At 35.2% G+C, this 16,675-nt stretch overlaps 1 protein-coding gene across 4 annotated transcripts in view; it reads right to left on the reverse strand.

The window, feature by feature from the left end:
• Positions 1 to 247: 247 nt before the first annotated feature.
• LOC133175489 (maestro heat-like repeat-containing protein family member 1) overlaps positions 248 to 16,675 on the reverse strand; it is a 78,080-nt gene continuing 61,652 nt past the window's right edge. For all 4 annotated transcript variants that reach the window (XM_061310596.1, XM_061310595.1, XM_061310594.1 and 1 more), the window contains 13 exons: positions 15,681 to 15,835; positions 12,645 to 12,801; positions 11,803 to 11,940; positions 9,113 to 9,183; positions 8,717 to 8,854; positions 5,449 to 5,569; positions 4,428 to 4,574; positions 3,162 to 3,350; positions 2,855 to 3,010; positions 2,630 to 2,764; positions 1,976 to 2,078; positions 1,541 to 1,606; positions 248 to 1,361 (listed from right to left, as the gene is read on the reverse strand). In XM_061310596.1, coding sequence (XP_061166580.1) covers positions 1,279 to 1,361; positions 1,541 to 1,606; positions 1,976 to 2,078; positions 2,630 to 2,764; positions 2,855 to 3,010; positions 3,162 to 3,350; positions 4,428 to 4,574; positions 5,449 to 5,569; positions 8,717 to 8,854; positions 9,113 to 9,183; positions 11,803 to 11,940; positions 12,645 to 12,801; positions 15,681 to 15,835 — 1,659 coding nt within the window. In that variant the 3' untranslated portion in view covers positions 248 to 1,278. The remainder of the gene's footprint in view (positions 1,362 to 1,540; positions 1,607 to 1,975; positions 2,079 to 2,629; positions 2,765 to 2,854; positions 3,011 to 3,161; positions 3,351 to 4,427; positions 4,575 to 5,448; positions 5,570 to 8,716; positions 8,855 to 9,112; positions 9,184 to 11,802; positions 11,941 to 12,644; positions 12,802 to 15,680; positions 15,836 to 16,675) is intronic.

Raw genomic sequence — 16,675 nt, forward strand, 5'->3', positions numbered from 1 at the left:
CCGAATATATCGTTCATCTAGCGTTCACCGTTCGTTCACCGTTCACTTTGCGTTCGCGTTTGCGCTCCGTTCGCGTTCTGCGTTCGCTCACCGTTCACCGTTCACACATCGTTCACAAAGTTGCGTTCAGCGTTCACACATCGTTCACTCACCGTTCGCTCTGCGTTCGTTCAGCGTTCGTTCACCGTTCGTTCAGCGTTCGCTCACCGTTCAAGTGGGAAAGTAGAACGTTTCAGGGACTGTACACTTGTACTGCATACATAATAACATACAGAATGTTCTTGCCCTTCACTTTTTAATTGTATTATTTATACACAATGTTAACATTTTTTTTAATTGTGCTATTCATACACAATATTAACAGCAATATAAATAAAAAAGAACAAATATAATTATAGAGCCCTGCAGTGATACTGTATACAATTAATACTACATGTATAAAGTACCTTTTTTAAATAAAGAAAAAACTAGAAACATTTATCTATCCATATTCAGGGTCCTCAGCTGAATAGAATCATTTACAAATAACTTACTACTCAATAAATCTCTAATTTGATACACAATCATTTCGATTTAAATTACAATCATACTTTAGTTCACCATATCTCACAACTCTGTTTGCATGGCTGAGGAAGACAGGACCATAGAAATATTGCTATCAATATCCCCCCTCCTCTATATATACTCTGTGTTTTCTGACACAAAACGACTATAAAATTGGTAACACATGTAAATTTTAAAATCTAGGAATTGATAACATTTGTTAATGTTTCATTCAAAAAAAAACAAGAAGATAAATGTAGACATTATATAAAACAATGATATATTGCACAAAAAGCCCAATACATTTTCCCCCAATAAAAATAATAATCATATTAATAAATGTGCACACCAAAAAATTGATGTAAACAAAAGGAATGTACGCATCTCTTTTCTCATGTTCAACATCTACTGGCGCTTTCTTTCAAATAAAACAATAGTACAAATGCATCAGTAAATTAAGTCTTTAAACATCTATCCACATGATGAGTGCTGGTTTTGTGTTAAATGTATTGGATTTCTTTCATCACATTTTATACACAATCCTTGCTGAATGAATGGTTTTAAAGCTTTCTCACCAAGATTGACTCTTCTGTGAAGAATCATATTTTTCACATGGTTATCTTAAAAAGTTCAATAAAGCATTTTGGTGTTTAAGGGTTAAGGACATTGTGATATGATCAATGTGAATTTGATTCTCTATCTACATGTTCTAAGACTGAACAGAAATAAAACAGTCTAATAGTTGTACAAAAGACTCATGGCTTCAGCGGCTCGACAGCGGACAGCAGGCGTCTGGTCCTTCAGTAACATAATTAATGCTGGAATATGAAAAATTAACAAAAATACTCATGAGCTCTTATCTGCAAAATCAAATCAAAGACCATTTTCTACATGCAAAGTTTATTTTTATATGAATAGGTGCTGAACTAGCATTGTGAAAGATTAAGGCATATGCTGAACGTAAACTAATATTTGAACGTTAAGGGTATACACGTACCTGAACAAACGTGCTCCTTTGATATTGTGTTCTGTTTGGACTCGGATAAATTACCCAGTAGATAACCTATAAATAGTAACAACGTGTCACATGTATCACCTGAAAAAGGTTTCAACTGAATGAGTAAATCGACAGTCAATAAATACTGAAGGTAAAAATGCATAGAGTTTTCTTTGTTTCCATGATTATTTTTACCACATACAACTCCTCCATCAAAATACGCAATAAAATAATTATCAAAGTATTGTATATCAATGTACTAAAAAATTAATCATTAAACAAAAACCTCTTTTTAAGGAAAACAAAAAAATTCAAAATAAACTCTTGTGAGTGAAAAAAAAACCCATGGCATACATATGAGAGCAGTAGCTCATCTCAGGGACTGTAGAACAACCATTATCATATCAGATTACTTATTAATTCTCATAGTCTTACCCACGAACAGTGCAGCATTACTCTTTATCTCTGGCCAGAGGCTTTTAAAGAAAGAGACACACCCCATCACATAAAAGTTGATTTTGTCTGGAAATTCATCTAGCTACAAATTGAAATATGACAAAAATTCAATGAAAATTACCAAAATTTATGTTTTCCATCACAAGACATAACATTTAAACTGTTTTATATAAATACCTATCCTTAGTACCAAGAATATTCAGTTAACCCAAATCCTGAATATAGGGTACATATATATTTTATACAAACAGTATTTGAAAGGGTAGGAAACATATGTATTCAGAAGAGAAGGAAACAAAAAATGTAAGGATCCCAAAAATATCTGGATTTAAGGGATGAAATCTTGCATTAGGAAAAATGGTGAAAATTCCTGATATCTGCTAACAAAAATCACAGAAAAAAACCTCTGCATTGATTTACAATGGTTATTTTCACAACATTTCTATTCGTGACATGACTTTTATCAGCCCAAAATTAGTCCTAGCATGTGGTATCGCACAGAAAGCAAATTTTGAAAATTTAGTTCAAAAATACAATATGGCTGAAAACAGGATACAACACAATAATATAGAAATATGGACAGAAATGTGTAGCAAGTCAATACAGAAATTTTTCTAGTGATAAGAAATGTACCATGAGTTTAGCAAGGTCATTTAGGAATTCTCCATAGATGAGGTTAGCATCCTCCAGTAGATGGCGCTGGAATTTTCCGTTAATGGTCTCTGACCCCATTAGAGGGCCTAATAACCTCAGTGAGAATTTACAAGCCTGAAAAAAGGGAGAAAATGAATGAATGCACTGTATACAGTATCTAAGGTACGTATCACTCCTAGCGCTTGATTTTACTGATCAACTGACCTTCTTTACTTCTGTCTCTGGATCATTTAAATGAAGAAGAAGACTGACTAAGTTGCTATGGATTTGTTCTAGGAATGGAGCTTTTGAGGGGCCATCTCCAAAGCGGGAAAGATTTCCAAATAAAATAATAGCTTGAGCTCTCACAGCTGGCTTTTCCTACAGAACACAAAGAGGAGATTGTCACAGACTATAAATAGCTCTGTCAGAAAGGATGGTAAATCCAGTGTCGCAGTCTTTATAGATGAAAATAGAAACTAATTCTAGAACATGACAGTAATGTAGGACTATAACCTACTTAAATACAAACCTTTTCAAAACATGGGCGGATTTTAAGAGAGACATTGATAAGAATAGCCCGGATATGGCTTTCCTCAATTTCACACAGTATCCTTGACAACCCACTCATGGCTTCTGTGGTGATGTCATCATCAGGATCTTCCTTGTCATCCATTCCTGCCATCATGGCAGACAACACTGTTGTAGAGTATTTTTTTACCTGGTTAAAAGATATTGAATTCTTATAAACTACACCAGATAATAATTCTAATGCGTTGCTAAAATTGATATTTTTTGAGAAATGCAGGGGGCAAAACAGGTGTTTTACAGAAAAAATAATACTTGCTGAAATAAGAGTAATTTAACAGTTTACTCAAAAACAGAAAAAAGAAACAAAGGACTGAAATAATTTGATCAGATGACATTACTCTGGCTGGTGATATCGATTTGGAACAATGACATGAATAAACTTACAATGTTTCTCCTAGGAAGTTGTAGATCAGACACTGTCATTAATTTTATACTTTTTCTGCTATTGACCTTAAACTTACTGAAATGACCTAAAAAAGTTATACATAGGTCATCTGTGTACCAGGTATAAGCATATAATGATTTTCTATTAAAAAGTTATAGTCTGGACAAGATGGACAGATGGAGAACTAGACAGACAGACTGTTAAGGTGAATCCTATATATCCTCCAAACTTTGTTTGCCAGGGGTATAACTTTATAAAATGTCATTAGTTTGTAGTAGAGAATAAAAGGGCAAAAAAAGTCATCTGTGCATTTAAATGAATAATCAAATATCGAAAATGTAATAGTAAGAACCCCTACATAATGGAATACATGACATTATGAATGTTCACAAAATATCCACAATAGGTGCTTAACTGGCTCATTGCGTTCATGAGAATGCTTGTAAAAAGTACAGCAAATTTTGTTTTGAAATTTTTTTAGCCGAAGATTTTTTATAAGCTGACAGTATAGCTTTGATTTCTTAACAGTTCTGAGCTGACACTAGCTATGTTTTCTTACCAGCACTGAGCTGACACTAGCTTACCAGTTCTGAGCTGACACTAGCTACGTTTTCTTACCAGTTCTGAGCTGACACTAGCTATGATTTCTTACCAGTTCTGAACTGACACTAGCTATGTTTTCCTACCAGCACTGAGCTGACACTAGCTATGTTTTCTTACCAGTTCTGAGCTGACACTAGCTATGATTTCTTACCAGTTCTGAGCTGACACTAGCTGTGTTTTCTTACCAGTTCTGAGCTGACACTAGCTATGATTTCTTACCAGTTCTGAGCTGACACTAGCAATGTTTCCGAGGCCCCGGATACAGAGCATGCGGACTTTGTGTGAGGAGTCCACTAATCTTCCCAACAAACTATTCATCACCAGCTCAACTAGGTCTGCATTATCCAAACACTTTTGGTTAATTAGCTGGAAATGAAAAGAAACATAACCTTATTTCAGGTAACCTGACATTGTAATCTTTTTTTGAGAACAATGTTTCATATAGCCTCATTTATACTGTCATTAAGGATGTCAAACCATTTTTTTCTTTTTTCATTTTAATGATCTCAGGTTTTAATAAGAAACCAAATAATTATTTATTATTTAATTAACACCCTCCCCCATAAAAAAAATCATCTGTAGCTTTTAGACACTGAAGAAACTCATATAAAAATTTGAAAATTATGATGCTTTAAAAGAACAAAAGCAGAAAATTATAACAAAGTATGATAGAGGTTCATAGCCTCTTTTCAAGTTTCAGTAGGAGACCAAAGAATTAATTAAATTTCCAATATTCAAAGTTCATAAAAGGTCAGGTTCTCATCATCATTTGTCTGCGTGGCCTTAAGATTATCTGACAGAAACCTCAAAAAAGCCATGCATCAAATTCAATATTTTCAGAAGAACATTTGTCCTCATACAAGGAAGACACATCTTTTGAAAGGAATAGGGTGAAATATGTGATATGTTTAAAACATTTTCTTTTAAATTCCATAAAATTTTATGTCTACAATATTTTCTTTTAAATTCCATAAAATTTCTGTGTGATATATTAACACATATTTTGTCTAAGATCTGCCAGGTGGCAAGGAAAATTTTCCCTAAGTCATTATTGACACTGAATCAGAAAAAGTTAAGAAAGTAGCTAAATCATGATCAGAAAGGTCACATTGGTAAATATATCAGAACTCCACATTGTTCTCCAAGGAGAGAAATATTTACCTCCTCAGAGAATGTTCTAATGAGATTCAGTTAACAAACTCAATGTTTGTGATATGATAATAATACAAAGTTAGCTTACCTCGGCAAAAAATGCTGCTACTACGACCCTCTGTGGGTCGTACAGACTAGACAGGGCGGAGGTCAGTGACGCCACAATCTGAGACACATGCGGGGCCGCCACACTACTGCTCACTAGTGCCCTGTAAAAACCACAAGTCTCCAAGGAAACTGTACTTCTACTCACACATTATATTGATAATACTCTTGAAGTTGTGAAGTACATGTACATTTAGGAAAAAAATTAAGGTAATAAACATGAAAGGTTTGAACTTTCATTTTTTTTTTTTTAAGTGACTATCAAAAACAAGAGGCCCATGGGCCACATTGCTCACCTGAGCACATTGGCAAGGTAAAAGCACAAATCAGTTCAGTATTGAAAAGATTCCAGGGGGGGGGGGGGGGGGGGTCTTGAATTTTAAACTACCTGATGATGCTTCCATGTCAATATAACAAATGGCTTGTTGTACTTGAGAAGATTTTAAAAAAATTTTCCCATATATTCCTTTGTAAAAATTTGATCCCCCATTGTGGCTCCTCCCTATCCCAGGGGTCATCATTTGAACAAACTTAAATCTACACTACCTGAGGATGCTTCCATATCAATATGACTAAACATAGTTTTTCTGTTCTTGAGAAGAAATATTTTTCTATATGTTCTTATGTAAAACTCTCGATCCCCCTATTGGGCCCCACCCTACCCTCGGGGGTCATCATTTGAACAAAATTGAATTTACACTACCTGAGGATGCTTCCATATCAAAATGACTAAACATGATTTTCAGTTCTTGAGAAGAAGATATTTTCCTATATATTCCTAATATGTAAAATTTTCGATCCCCCATTATGGCTCATCCCTATCCCCTTGGGTCATCATTTTAACAAACTTGAATCTACATTACCTGAGGATGCTTCCATATCAAAATGACTAATCATGGCTTTGCAGTTCTTCATCAGAAGATATCTTCCTATATATTTCTATTTCAGACTTTGATCCTCCATTGTGGCCCCACCCTACCCCAGGGGGTCATGATTTGAACAAACTTGAATCTACACTACCTGAGGATACTTCCACATAAATATGATCAATCAGGGCTTTGCTGTTCCTGAGAAAAAGATTTTTAAAGATTTTTCCTATACATTTCTATGTAAAACTTTGATCCTCCATTGTGGCCCCGCCCTACTCCCGTTTGTCATGATTTGGACAAACTTGAACCTACACTACCTGAGGATGCTTCCATATAAATATGACCAATTTGGGCTTTGCTGTTATTGAGAAGAAGATTTTTAAAGATTTTTCCTATATATTTCTATGTAAAACTTTGATCCTCCATTGTGGCCCCGCCCTACCCCCGGGGAGTCAGGATTTGAACAAACTTGAATCTACACTACCTGAGGATGCTTCCATATAAATATGTCCAATTAGGGCTTTGCTGTTCTTGAGAAGAAGATTTTTAAAGGTTTTTCCTATATATTTCTATGTAAAACTTTGATCCTCCATTGTGGTCCCACCCTACCCCCGGGGGGTCAGGATTTGAATAAATTTGAATCTACACTACCTGAGGATGTTTTCATATAAATATGACCAATTAGGGCTTTGCTGTTATTGAGAAAAAGATTTTAAAGATTTTTCCTATATATTCCTATGTAAAGCTTTGATCCTCCATTGTGGCCCCGCCCTACCCCCGGGGGTTATGATTTGGACAAACTTGAATTTACACTACCGGAGGATGCTTCTATATAAATATGACTCATCGTGGCTTTGCTGTTCTTGAGAAGAAGATTTTTAAAGGATTTTCCTATATATTTCTATGTAAAACTTTGATCCTCCACTGTGGCCCCGCCCTACCCCCGGGGATCATGATTTGAACAAACTTGAATCTACACTACCTGAGGATGCTTCCACATGAGTTTCATCTTCCCTGGCTTTGTGGTTCTTGAGAAGATTTTTAAAAGATGCCATTAATTTTTCACTAATTCTTTATTATTTCCCCTTGAAAGAGGGCGTGGCCCTTCATTTGAACAAACTTGAATCCCCTTCACCCAACGATACTTTGTGGCAAGTTTGGTTGAAATTGGCTTAGTGGTTCTTGAGAAGAAAGTCGAAAATGTGAAAAGTTTACAGATGGACGGACAGACAGACAGACAGACTACAGACAAAATGTGATCAGAAAAGCTCACTTTAGCCTTCGGTTCAGGTGAGCTAAAAACTACTGTAAAAGTGGTTAAATTGAAAGGTTGAAAGTTTGATGATTTTGGTATATAAGAAAAATGGTGAGTGGAAACTTTGATGATCTGTTAGTATTTAACAGTTTTATTTAACAGGAATGTGAAAGTGGACAGGTGGAAACTTTGACGATTATTAGAAATTTGTCAATTTCATCAACATTTCCATATCATCAGTTTCCACTTTTACAGTGTAATAGAATAGACAGGGTTTGAAATTAACAGTCGCCCACTCGCAATTTGTGACTAATGTTCCATGTGGGCGACTTAAAATTACATTCAAGTTGCCTACATGGCAATTAGAAAATTTACGATAATGAATATTTGTTTTTTAATTTTGTCCGAATGTTTTGTATTTTTCTCTTGAAAAATTTCGTAATCGGTAAAGTGCTTTATAATTACCCGTAAGAAGTACTTATACATAAAGCATCTAGTAAGTGATTGTGTCGGGCACAAAGAAGCATCGACGGGTCAATGAGCCCAAGAAACCAAAAAGTAGTTGTTATTTGTGAATGAAAACGTGCCATGTGGGGATCATATCAATCTTCATAAACAGGAGAGTTCCACTTCAATTTTAGATAAGTCGTGCATAATGTTACAATGGATAGAAAAGAAACACGAAGCACATGATAAAAAAAAAAAAAACGAAAAATGGGGTTGTTGTTTTTATATTCAATAGAAGGTGTGAAAATCTGTGGGCAAATGAATTTTGATGTGGGCCCCAGAATTGCAAGGTTCAGTAGCCCACATGGCTATCAAGGATTGCAAGTTAGTTTAAAACCCTGATAGAGATGATAATTTAAATGCTTTAAGTAAATGTAATGGGAATAAAATATGCTTTGGACAAAGGTTTTATTAAGAGACCTATTCTTACCTTGACCTTTGACCTACTAACTTGGTTCAAACTCACTGTGAAGTATGAGCCAAAATGATCCAAGGGCAGAAAATTTATACAAAAGACAAGAGTATTTTATACAAAGATCTGCTTCAACCTTGACCTTTTACTTAGAAATCAAGGTCACTGCAAACCCTCTACCCATTGAGACTCTGATAAGTGATAGTACCTTGTGAGTATTGTGAAGGCCTCAGGATAATTCTCCTCCTCCTCAAACTTTTCCCAACATTCCTCTTCAGTCAGAACCTCAATTACATCGGTACTCTTTGTTCTTACCAGAAAAGACCTGAACGTTTCTACGGCTGCCCTGAAAAACCACATAAAAATAATACGTTGTGTCAAAACACTGCACATACATGAATTACTGTATAACTTTGTAAATATATGCATGGATAAAAAGTTTGGAACATCTTAAATCACAGCTGAAAGAGCTTCTATACATCCACTGACATTTCCTGATTCAAATTTCAGTCTAAAATATGATACTGCCCAGAAAACGTATGTCCTATTTACACAAAAATAATTACACTTGAACACTTTACATGTCCCATTTTTTCTTACTTACTTGCTTGGTTCAGGAACTTTACTGGACACAGGTACCGATTTTTTCCCTTTAGACTTGTCTTCCTTTTCCATCTACGATATACAATTTACAATATACAATCTGGTCACCTGACATCCTTATAAAAATAGGCAAGAAACAAAAGGAAATATTTAATGTCAGAGTATCCAACTATTTCAACAGCTGCCTCTGTCATATTGGGCATCAGAGTACTGTAAACCAACTATTACATGTATTCACGACAGCTTTTATTTGTGATTCTTCAGTTTAGAATCCATCCGTGACTACTAATTTTTGTGACCGAGGCAACATTTTACATAAATACATAGGTGAATAATTGATTCATGACAAGAAATGTTTGCGGGAAAAAGAAGGTCGCAAAACTTGTGGATCGAATAAAAGTTGTTTTACAGTATATGTATGCTGAAAGGTGAAATACTTGATGTCATAATTCTTCAAGCTAATTAATGATCACACAGTATATTTCCTCTGTCTGAGCATCCAAATCCTATACATGAATTATTTTTGATGACAACATGATTTGACTGCTTTAGTTTGAACCTATCTCATGAGACCACTTTTTTTTATTAGTTATTTTTCAAGTTAAGTTAATTAAGAGAAGACGGTAAATTTTCAGATCTACATTCAAATCAGGAGAATTCTGGGGACTGAGATGAAAACATAGATTTGGAAATTATGTACCTGTAAAAAGATGCCTGCCTGATGTATTTTATAGCTTGATCACTGTATGGAATGAGACAGCTTTTATATTTTCATTTCATAACTTGTTTGACATTAATGAACTAACCATGATCATGCAATATCTCAACAAACATTCCATAATGCAATACCTAATATAAAATTATCCTTATGAAGGGTAGAAATAACAACCTGTGGCATGAGTTCTTGTCAACGCAAAAATGTGATTTACTTAGTAAAAAAGAACAGTAAGATTTCCTTCTATAAAATAAAACCGAGATATTTCCAACATGTGGGACCGTTCACGGTAGCTCAGTCTGTAGAGCGCTCGCTCCGTGATCGGGAGGTCGTGAGTTCGAATCTCGGCTGCGACAGACCTAAGTCAATTAAAAATAGGTAGGAGCTGTTCCTTCGCCATGCGCTCGGCACTTTGAAGTGAAAGTTGCGGGTCCTTCGGATGAAACCTTAAAAACCGAGGCCCCGTGTCACAGCAGGTGTTGGCTCAATAAAGATCCCTCACTGCTCAATGGCCCTGAGTGCTGAGTAAAGGTCAAAATTTGAAGCCCTTCACCGGTATATGGTGACGTCTCTATATGAGTGAAAAATTCTCGAATGGGATGTAAAACAACATACAATCAATCAATCCAACATGTGGAACTGAAAGAAACTTAAAGCTGAACATGACTCGTAAATAGGCATATGCCATATTAGTATTTCTATCTCAGAAATCAGCAATGGGGTATTCCCTTCGCATTCATTACACCTGACTGCTTTCTTGTCATGGGTACCTGCATGGGATGGACGACATGTATTCTTGATGATTATCTTGCATCACCATTGTTTATATTTTATTGCAGTTTACATGTATTTGTGTTTGTTTGTACTGCAATGTCTTGTGCAACTGGTGCAAATTTCTTTGGTAACTTTATCTTTGCAGTTGAAGAAGCACAGTTACTTTTGTTTTCTATACAGAGAGTTTTACAATAGCTATGTAGAATACGTCTGTCCACACCGATTACACTGAACCGAAACCAAGCGAATGGCTTACTGGTATACAGTAAGTACAGCTAACAGTAAATGCAGAGTAATATGGCTAACAAACATAGATCTCTGCCTTTTTCATAATGTGTTCAGCTTTAAGATAATAAAGGGTTCAAGATATTGAAGCCAAGACTTTAATACATGATAGCTAGTGTAGTAATGTAAGCATAATTCAGGGAATCTGAAATCCGATCAATGTGTTTTCTATTTACTGAACACTTTCTAGAGTCTCCTTTCTTTTGTTATTTAAATTCTTTTGTTCCAAACCTTATATTAAGCAGGGTTTTCTTCGGGTGCCTTTCTTTGTTGGTCTTCAGACCAAACTCTTCCCCTCTCTCTCTTTTGGCCAATAGGTACCTTATTTCTAAATTCTTATTTTCATGGATGATTGAATTTTTTTGTTCCTACCATTTACTATAATAAATCATAAATCTCCATTATCTTTTTTTTATCATTTTGAAGTTTTTACAGACATTCTGAGAGTACATACAAATCTGATCTGTTGATAAGGACGCTTTCCTTATACTAAACCTAGCTACGATGGCCACATTTTAATATAACATGGTCAATAGTGTATATTGTTCTTCTTTATCCAAGACATAATCATTCTGCTTGACAGGTTTTTTTTACCTTGACTGGTTTTCACCTTGACCTCTTTCTACTTGACTGATTGTCACCAATACCTCTTTCTGCATGGCTTATCATCATCCTTATTTCATTTTTCAGTGGTTTTCACCCTTACCTCATTTTGCATGGCTAATTTTCTTCTTCATCTCTTTTTGCTTGGCTTGTTTTCATGCATTTCTTTTTGAATGGGTGGTTTTTAGCCCTGCCTGTTCTGCTTGACTTGTTCTTTCTGCTTGACTAATTTCATCCTTTAGTAAATATCTCTTTTTGCTGCAAAGCTGGTTTTCATGCTTACCTCTTTCTGCTTGACTGGTTTTCATGCTTACCTCTTTCTGCTTGACTGATTTAACCCCTACAGATGAACCCATCCTTAACATTAGTGCTCCCATCAGGGTGTGATAAGCCTTTAGGACCTGCTCCTCTGTCTCTTCACAATCAAATATTATCTTCAGAGCACAAGTCACCTAAAAGAAAATCAACAGAGCTACTTAAGTTAATATGATCTGCAATTTTGTACTTCTGATATTTTTTGAATTAAATGGAAATAATGTTAACATACGTCAAAAATTTCTTTCTCAAGAAAAGTCTCATTAAAATTTTAATAAAACGCAAATTGAAATACATCATGCAAGACTTGAGGTTGTAAATAAGGATTTTTGGTGAAAATTGATCATAGAAGGACCTTAAGAGACAACAGTGAAATCTTCCTGACAAGTCAAATCTGGTGCACAAACAAACTTCTATACTTTATAAAACCTGTTTTCAACTCTCGAGACACCCAAATCTATTTAATATGTGAACAATTCCCTATTTATTCTCATGCAGTTATTCTAATTTCATATGCCATTTAGCATTTCATCATAACTGAATTTCACCTTCATCAAGGAGATCTAAGTTTTTAAAAAAATTGATTTAAAAATCACAATAAATACACCCCCAAAAAATAGTGTACACATGTACACTATCTGATGTTAGCAAAAGATCATATTTTATACTTCAAATAAATGAAGAAATAGAACATAACCATAAAATCCAAATGAACACCAAGAACAGGGTACTAAACAATCCATTAAACTGGTGGTGTAAGATACTGACTGCCATAGGTAAACTGGTGGTCTAAGATACTGACTGCCATAGGTAAACTGGTGGACAGGTATAAGATACTTACTGCCATAGGTAAACTGGTGGCTGTCCTAGTTACTTCCTCTTCATTCTGTCTCTCTTCATACGGCAGACTTTTATGAAGCTTTTCCAGCATGTGGTCAATCATGGCCGTGGTAATCTGGGGGTCCTGGGATAGGGTCTGCCAAATCTCTACCATATCACTATAAACAAAGTACACAGTATAAATAGAGCAGTGGTAATCTGGGGGTCCTGGGATAGAGTCTGCCAAATCTCTACCATGTCACTACAAACAAAGTACACAGTATAAATAGAACAAGTTAATAATTAATAAACAAGCTCAACACTGTGAGTGTTAGGTAAAGCATATAACATTGGGAACTCTGAGAGAAAGACTTAAACAATCTGTGAATTCATGCAAATCAGAAAACAATCTTCAAAGACTGCAAAGGGAAGAAAAAAAACAGAGGTCAATGGGCCACATTGCTCACCTGAGCACTTTGGCTATGAGAAAGCAGAAATAAGTTCAGTATTGAAAAGTTGAAATATAAATGTGGTTCTGATATTTTATCTTCTGTTGAGGCTTTGCCCTACCTCCAGGGACATGATTGGAACACATTTGAAACTATTCTACCTGAGGATGCTTCTGAATTAATAAGACTGGCTTTGTTGTTCTTGAGAAGAAATTTCTTATTGATTTATCCCTTATATTATCTTATAAAATTTTGATAACTTTGATCCCCTGTTGTGGCCCAAATCTACCACTGGAAGTCAGGATTTGAACAAACCTAAATCTACACTATCTGAGGATGCTTCCATATCAATATGACTACACAAGACTTTGCTGTCCTTGAAAATTTTTTTTCAAGATTTTTTCCTATATATTCCTATGTGAAACTTTAATCCAACCAATCCCCAGGGATCATGATTTGAACAAACCTGAACCTACACTACCTGAGGATGCTTCCATATAAATATGACTAAAATATGGCTTTGCTGTTCTTGAGAAGAAGACTTACAAAGATTTTTCCTATGTATTCCTATGTAAAACTTTGATCCCCCACTGTGGCCCCAACCTACATCCAGGGGTCATGATTTAAACAAACTTAAATCTACACTATGTAAAGAAGGTTTCAAATAAGTTTCAACTTTTTTGGCCCAATGGTTCTTGAGAAGAAGATTTTTAAAAGATACCCCCAAATGTTCACTTTTTCTTAATTATCTCCCCTAAGAAGAGGGAGTGGTCCTTTGTTTGAACAAATTTGAATCCCCTACACCCAAGGATACTTTGTGCCAAGTTCAGTTGAAATTGGCCCAGTGGTTCTGGAGAAGAAGATGAAAATGTGATAAGTTTAAGACAACAACGACAGACAACTGATAAATTTTGATCAGAAAAGCTCACTTCAGCCTTCGGCTCTGGTGAGCTAATGACTGGAGCAAACAAATTCAAAGAATTGTGGTTTGTTTTATTTGTTAGGGTGCAATGATTTATGGCAAATTGTAACCATCTTGTCTGTCCTGTGTTGTCTGTCCATCATGCTACAAGTTCTGAGTAAAAGACTCTTGTGTGAAAGTTATGACAAAGATTAGATTTTGAAAGTCAATTGCAATCAGGTAAAATATTTGAAATCCATGTCACTTCTGGTGCATAAGTTATGGCCATGCAAAGTAAACATTTTTGAAAAGTAGGTCAAATTCAAGGCCAGGAATCATAGGAGATTCAGAGAGTTCTTGTGACAGGTTATTCACAGGTAAAAAATATGAAAGTCGTTTCTTTAAGTGTAGATCTAAGGCCAAGGTAAAAATTTCCAGAAAGCCAGGGACAACAACCATTAAATATCTTTGTCTTCCTATTCTGATTATAAGCCAAAGAGCAACTTAAACATATTTGATTTCCTAAGTACTTCTCAGAAATAAAGCTCCAGTATTTATCTTGTAATAGTCTGGCACCAAACCAAGACAAAAAAATAATACAGAGACAAGACCAATGCAAAAATTCAAGGTGGTAATTGTTTAAGTTACTGTCACTATGTGTGAGATGAATGTTCAAAACAAAAATATTGTTACAGGAAAGAACTTTGAATATCCTGTGTCTTCTCAATACACCCCTGACAGAGGTGTTGGGGTTGAAGACTCTTAGAATATTTATTTGCCCATCCATTGGTCTGACTGTTAAGTTTCATGACAGCATTTTTGTCTGTTACCAGAAGTGGCCATCATCCAAACTGCAGCAGAATGCATCTGATTCAGAGGTTGCTCTGTCAAATACGAGCCTTAGATAACAAACTTTCATCTAATTCAGAGGTTGCTCTGTCAAATACGAGCCTTAGATAACAAACTTTCATCTGATTCAGAGAATGCTCTGTCAAAAACATGCTTCAGATAACAAACTTTAATCTAATTCAGAGGATGCAATATGTCAAATACACGCTTCAGCTAACAAACTTTCATCTGATTAAGAGAATGCTCTGTCAAAAACATGCTTCAGACAACAAACTTTCATTTGATTGAAAGAAAGCTCTGTCAAAAACATGCTTCAGACAACAAACTTTCATTTGATTGAAAGAAAGCTCTGTCAAAAACATGCTTCAGACAACAAACTTTCATTTGATTCAAAGAAAGCTCTGTCAAAAACATGCTTCCGATAACAAATTTTCATCTGATTTAGAGAATGTTCTGTCAAAAGCATTCTTCAGATAACAAACTTTCATCTGATTTAGAGAATGCTCTGACAATTCCAGCAAATCAACAATGCTGAGGAATACCATACCATTGAGTGACTGACCAACCAGGGCATATGTTATCCAGAATTCCCAAACATAAACTAACAAGATGGGCCGACAAGGACAAAGTGGTCTATGGACTTTATGACCTCAGAGGTTGAAACTATGTACAAACCTGTCATGTCAGCTGACCAGTGTTTTAAGACTAAGTCTATAAGATGAAACTTTGTACAAACCTGTCATGTCAGCTGACCAGTGTTTTAAGACTGAGTCTATAAGATGAAACTTTGTTACAAACCTGTCATGTCAGCTGACCAGTGTTTTAAGACTGAGTCTATAAGATGAAACTTTGTACAAACCTGTCATATGGCAGCTGATAATTGAGCAATGTTTTCAGGACTGAGCTCAAGTGGTGAGTAGCCAGTGTCCGAATCGAGCGTAATGTCCCAGTCCGAGTCTGTGTGAAGTCTATACTGGCGAGTTTACTGTGAAGGGAGGTAACTATGTTATCCACCTGCAGAAAAAATGGGCTTCAAATTACAAATTAAACATAGGATTAATGATTTCTTTATTAAAATTTCCTGTAATTACAGGGAATAATCACAACATGATATGCTAACATAACTCTCCATCACAGAGCGTGCATTACTACTGCAAACATCAAAAACCCCTTCTCTCCAAGAATATATAAAGGACAAAATGAAATCAAGCATTCATAACCAAGAAAACATAAGGAAAAGAGAGATTACAAATGTTGGGAGCCATGAATTCAACAGAATTTTTTCCCATTATATGTCAAATGCCTTCTTTACAAGTCTGAAATACTGTAAATTACTAAAATCACTTATTTTTGTGGGGTCAAATTATTCGTGGTTTGAGGAAAAAGTATTGGTTTGTGGGGTTTTGATTTCATGGTTGAAGAAATGTAGCATTGTCAAGGTTACAATTTTAACACTTCTAGGAAGACATGATTTTGTTGGTCTCTTCATATGAGATTGACAATGAAAATTAAACCCCCACGAAAATGAGTGATTTCACAGGTGAAACCAACAACACAGAACATGCTAATATTTATGTATAGAAATGTCATTATAAACCCAGCAACACAGAACATAGGATTTATGTGTAGAGATGTCATTATAAAAGCAATTACAAAGGTTACAAAAATATAGATTTCACATACTTCATGATATAAAAAACACACGTGCATGTGCATTCAAATATACAGTCACCACATTTATTAACTGTCTTTTTTTCTTCTTATATCAATAATTTTAAACTTTCTTGAGACTGAAAAATTGTTTTTGTTCTGATTTCAATACAAGTAATTTTGAACTTTCTTCACAACTGTAAC

Source organism: Saccostrea echinata, unplaced genomic scaffold, assembly GCF_033153115.1.
Source record: "Saccostrea echinata isolate AGI-Se365-2 ecotype Australia unplaced genomic scaffold, CSIRO_AGI_Sech_v1 ptg000062l, whole genome shotgun sequence".
Lineage (NCBI taxonomy): Eukaryota > Metazoa > Mollusca > Bivalvia > Ostreida > Ostreidae > Saccostrea > Saccostrea echinata.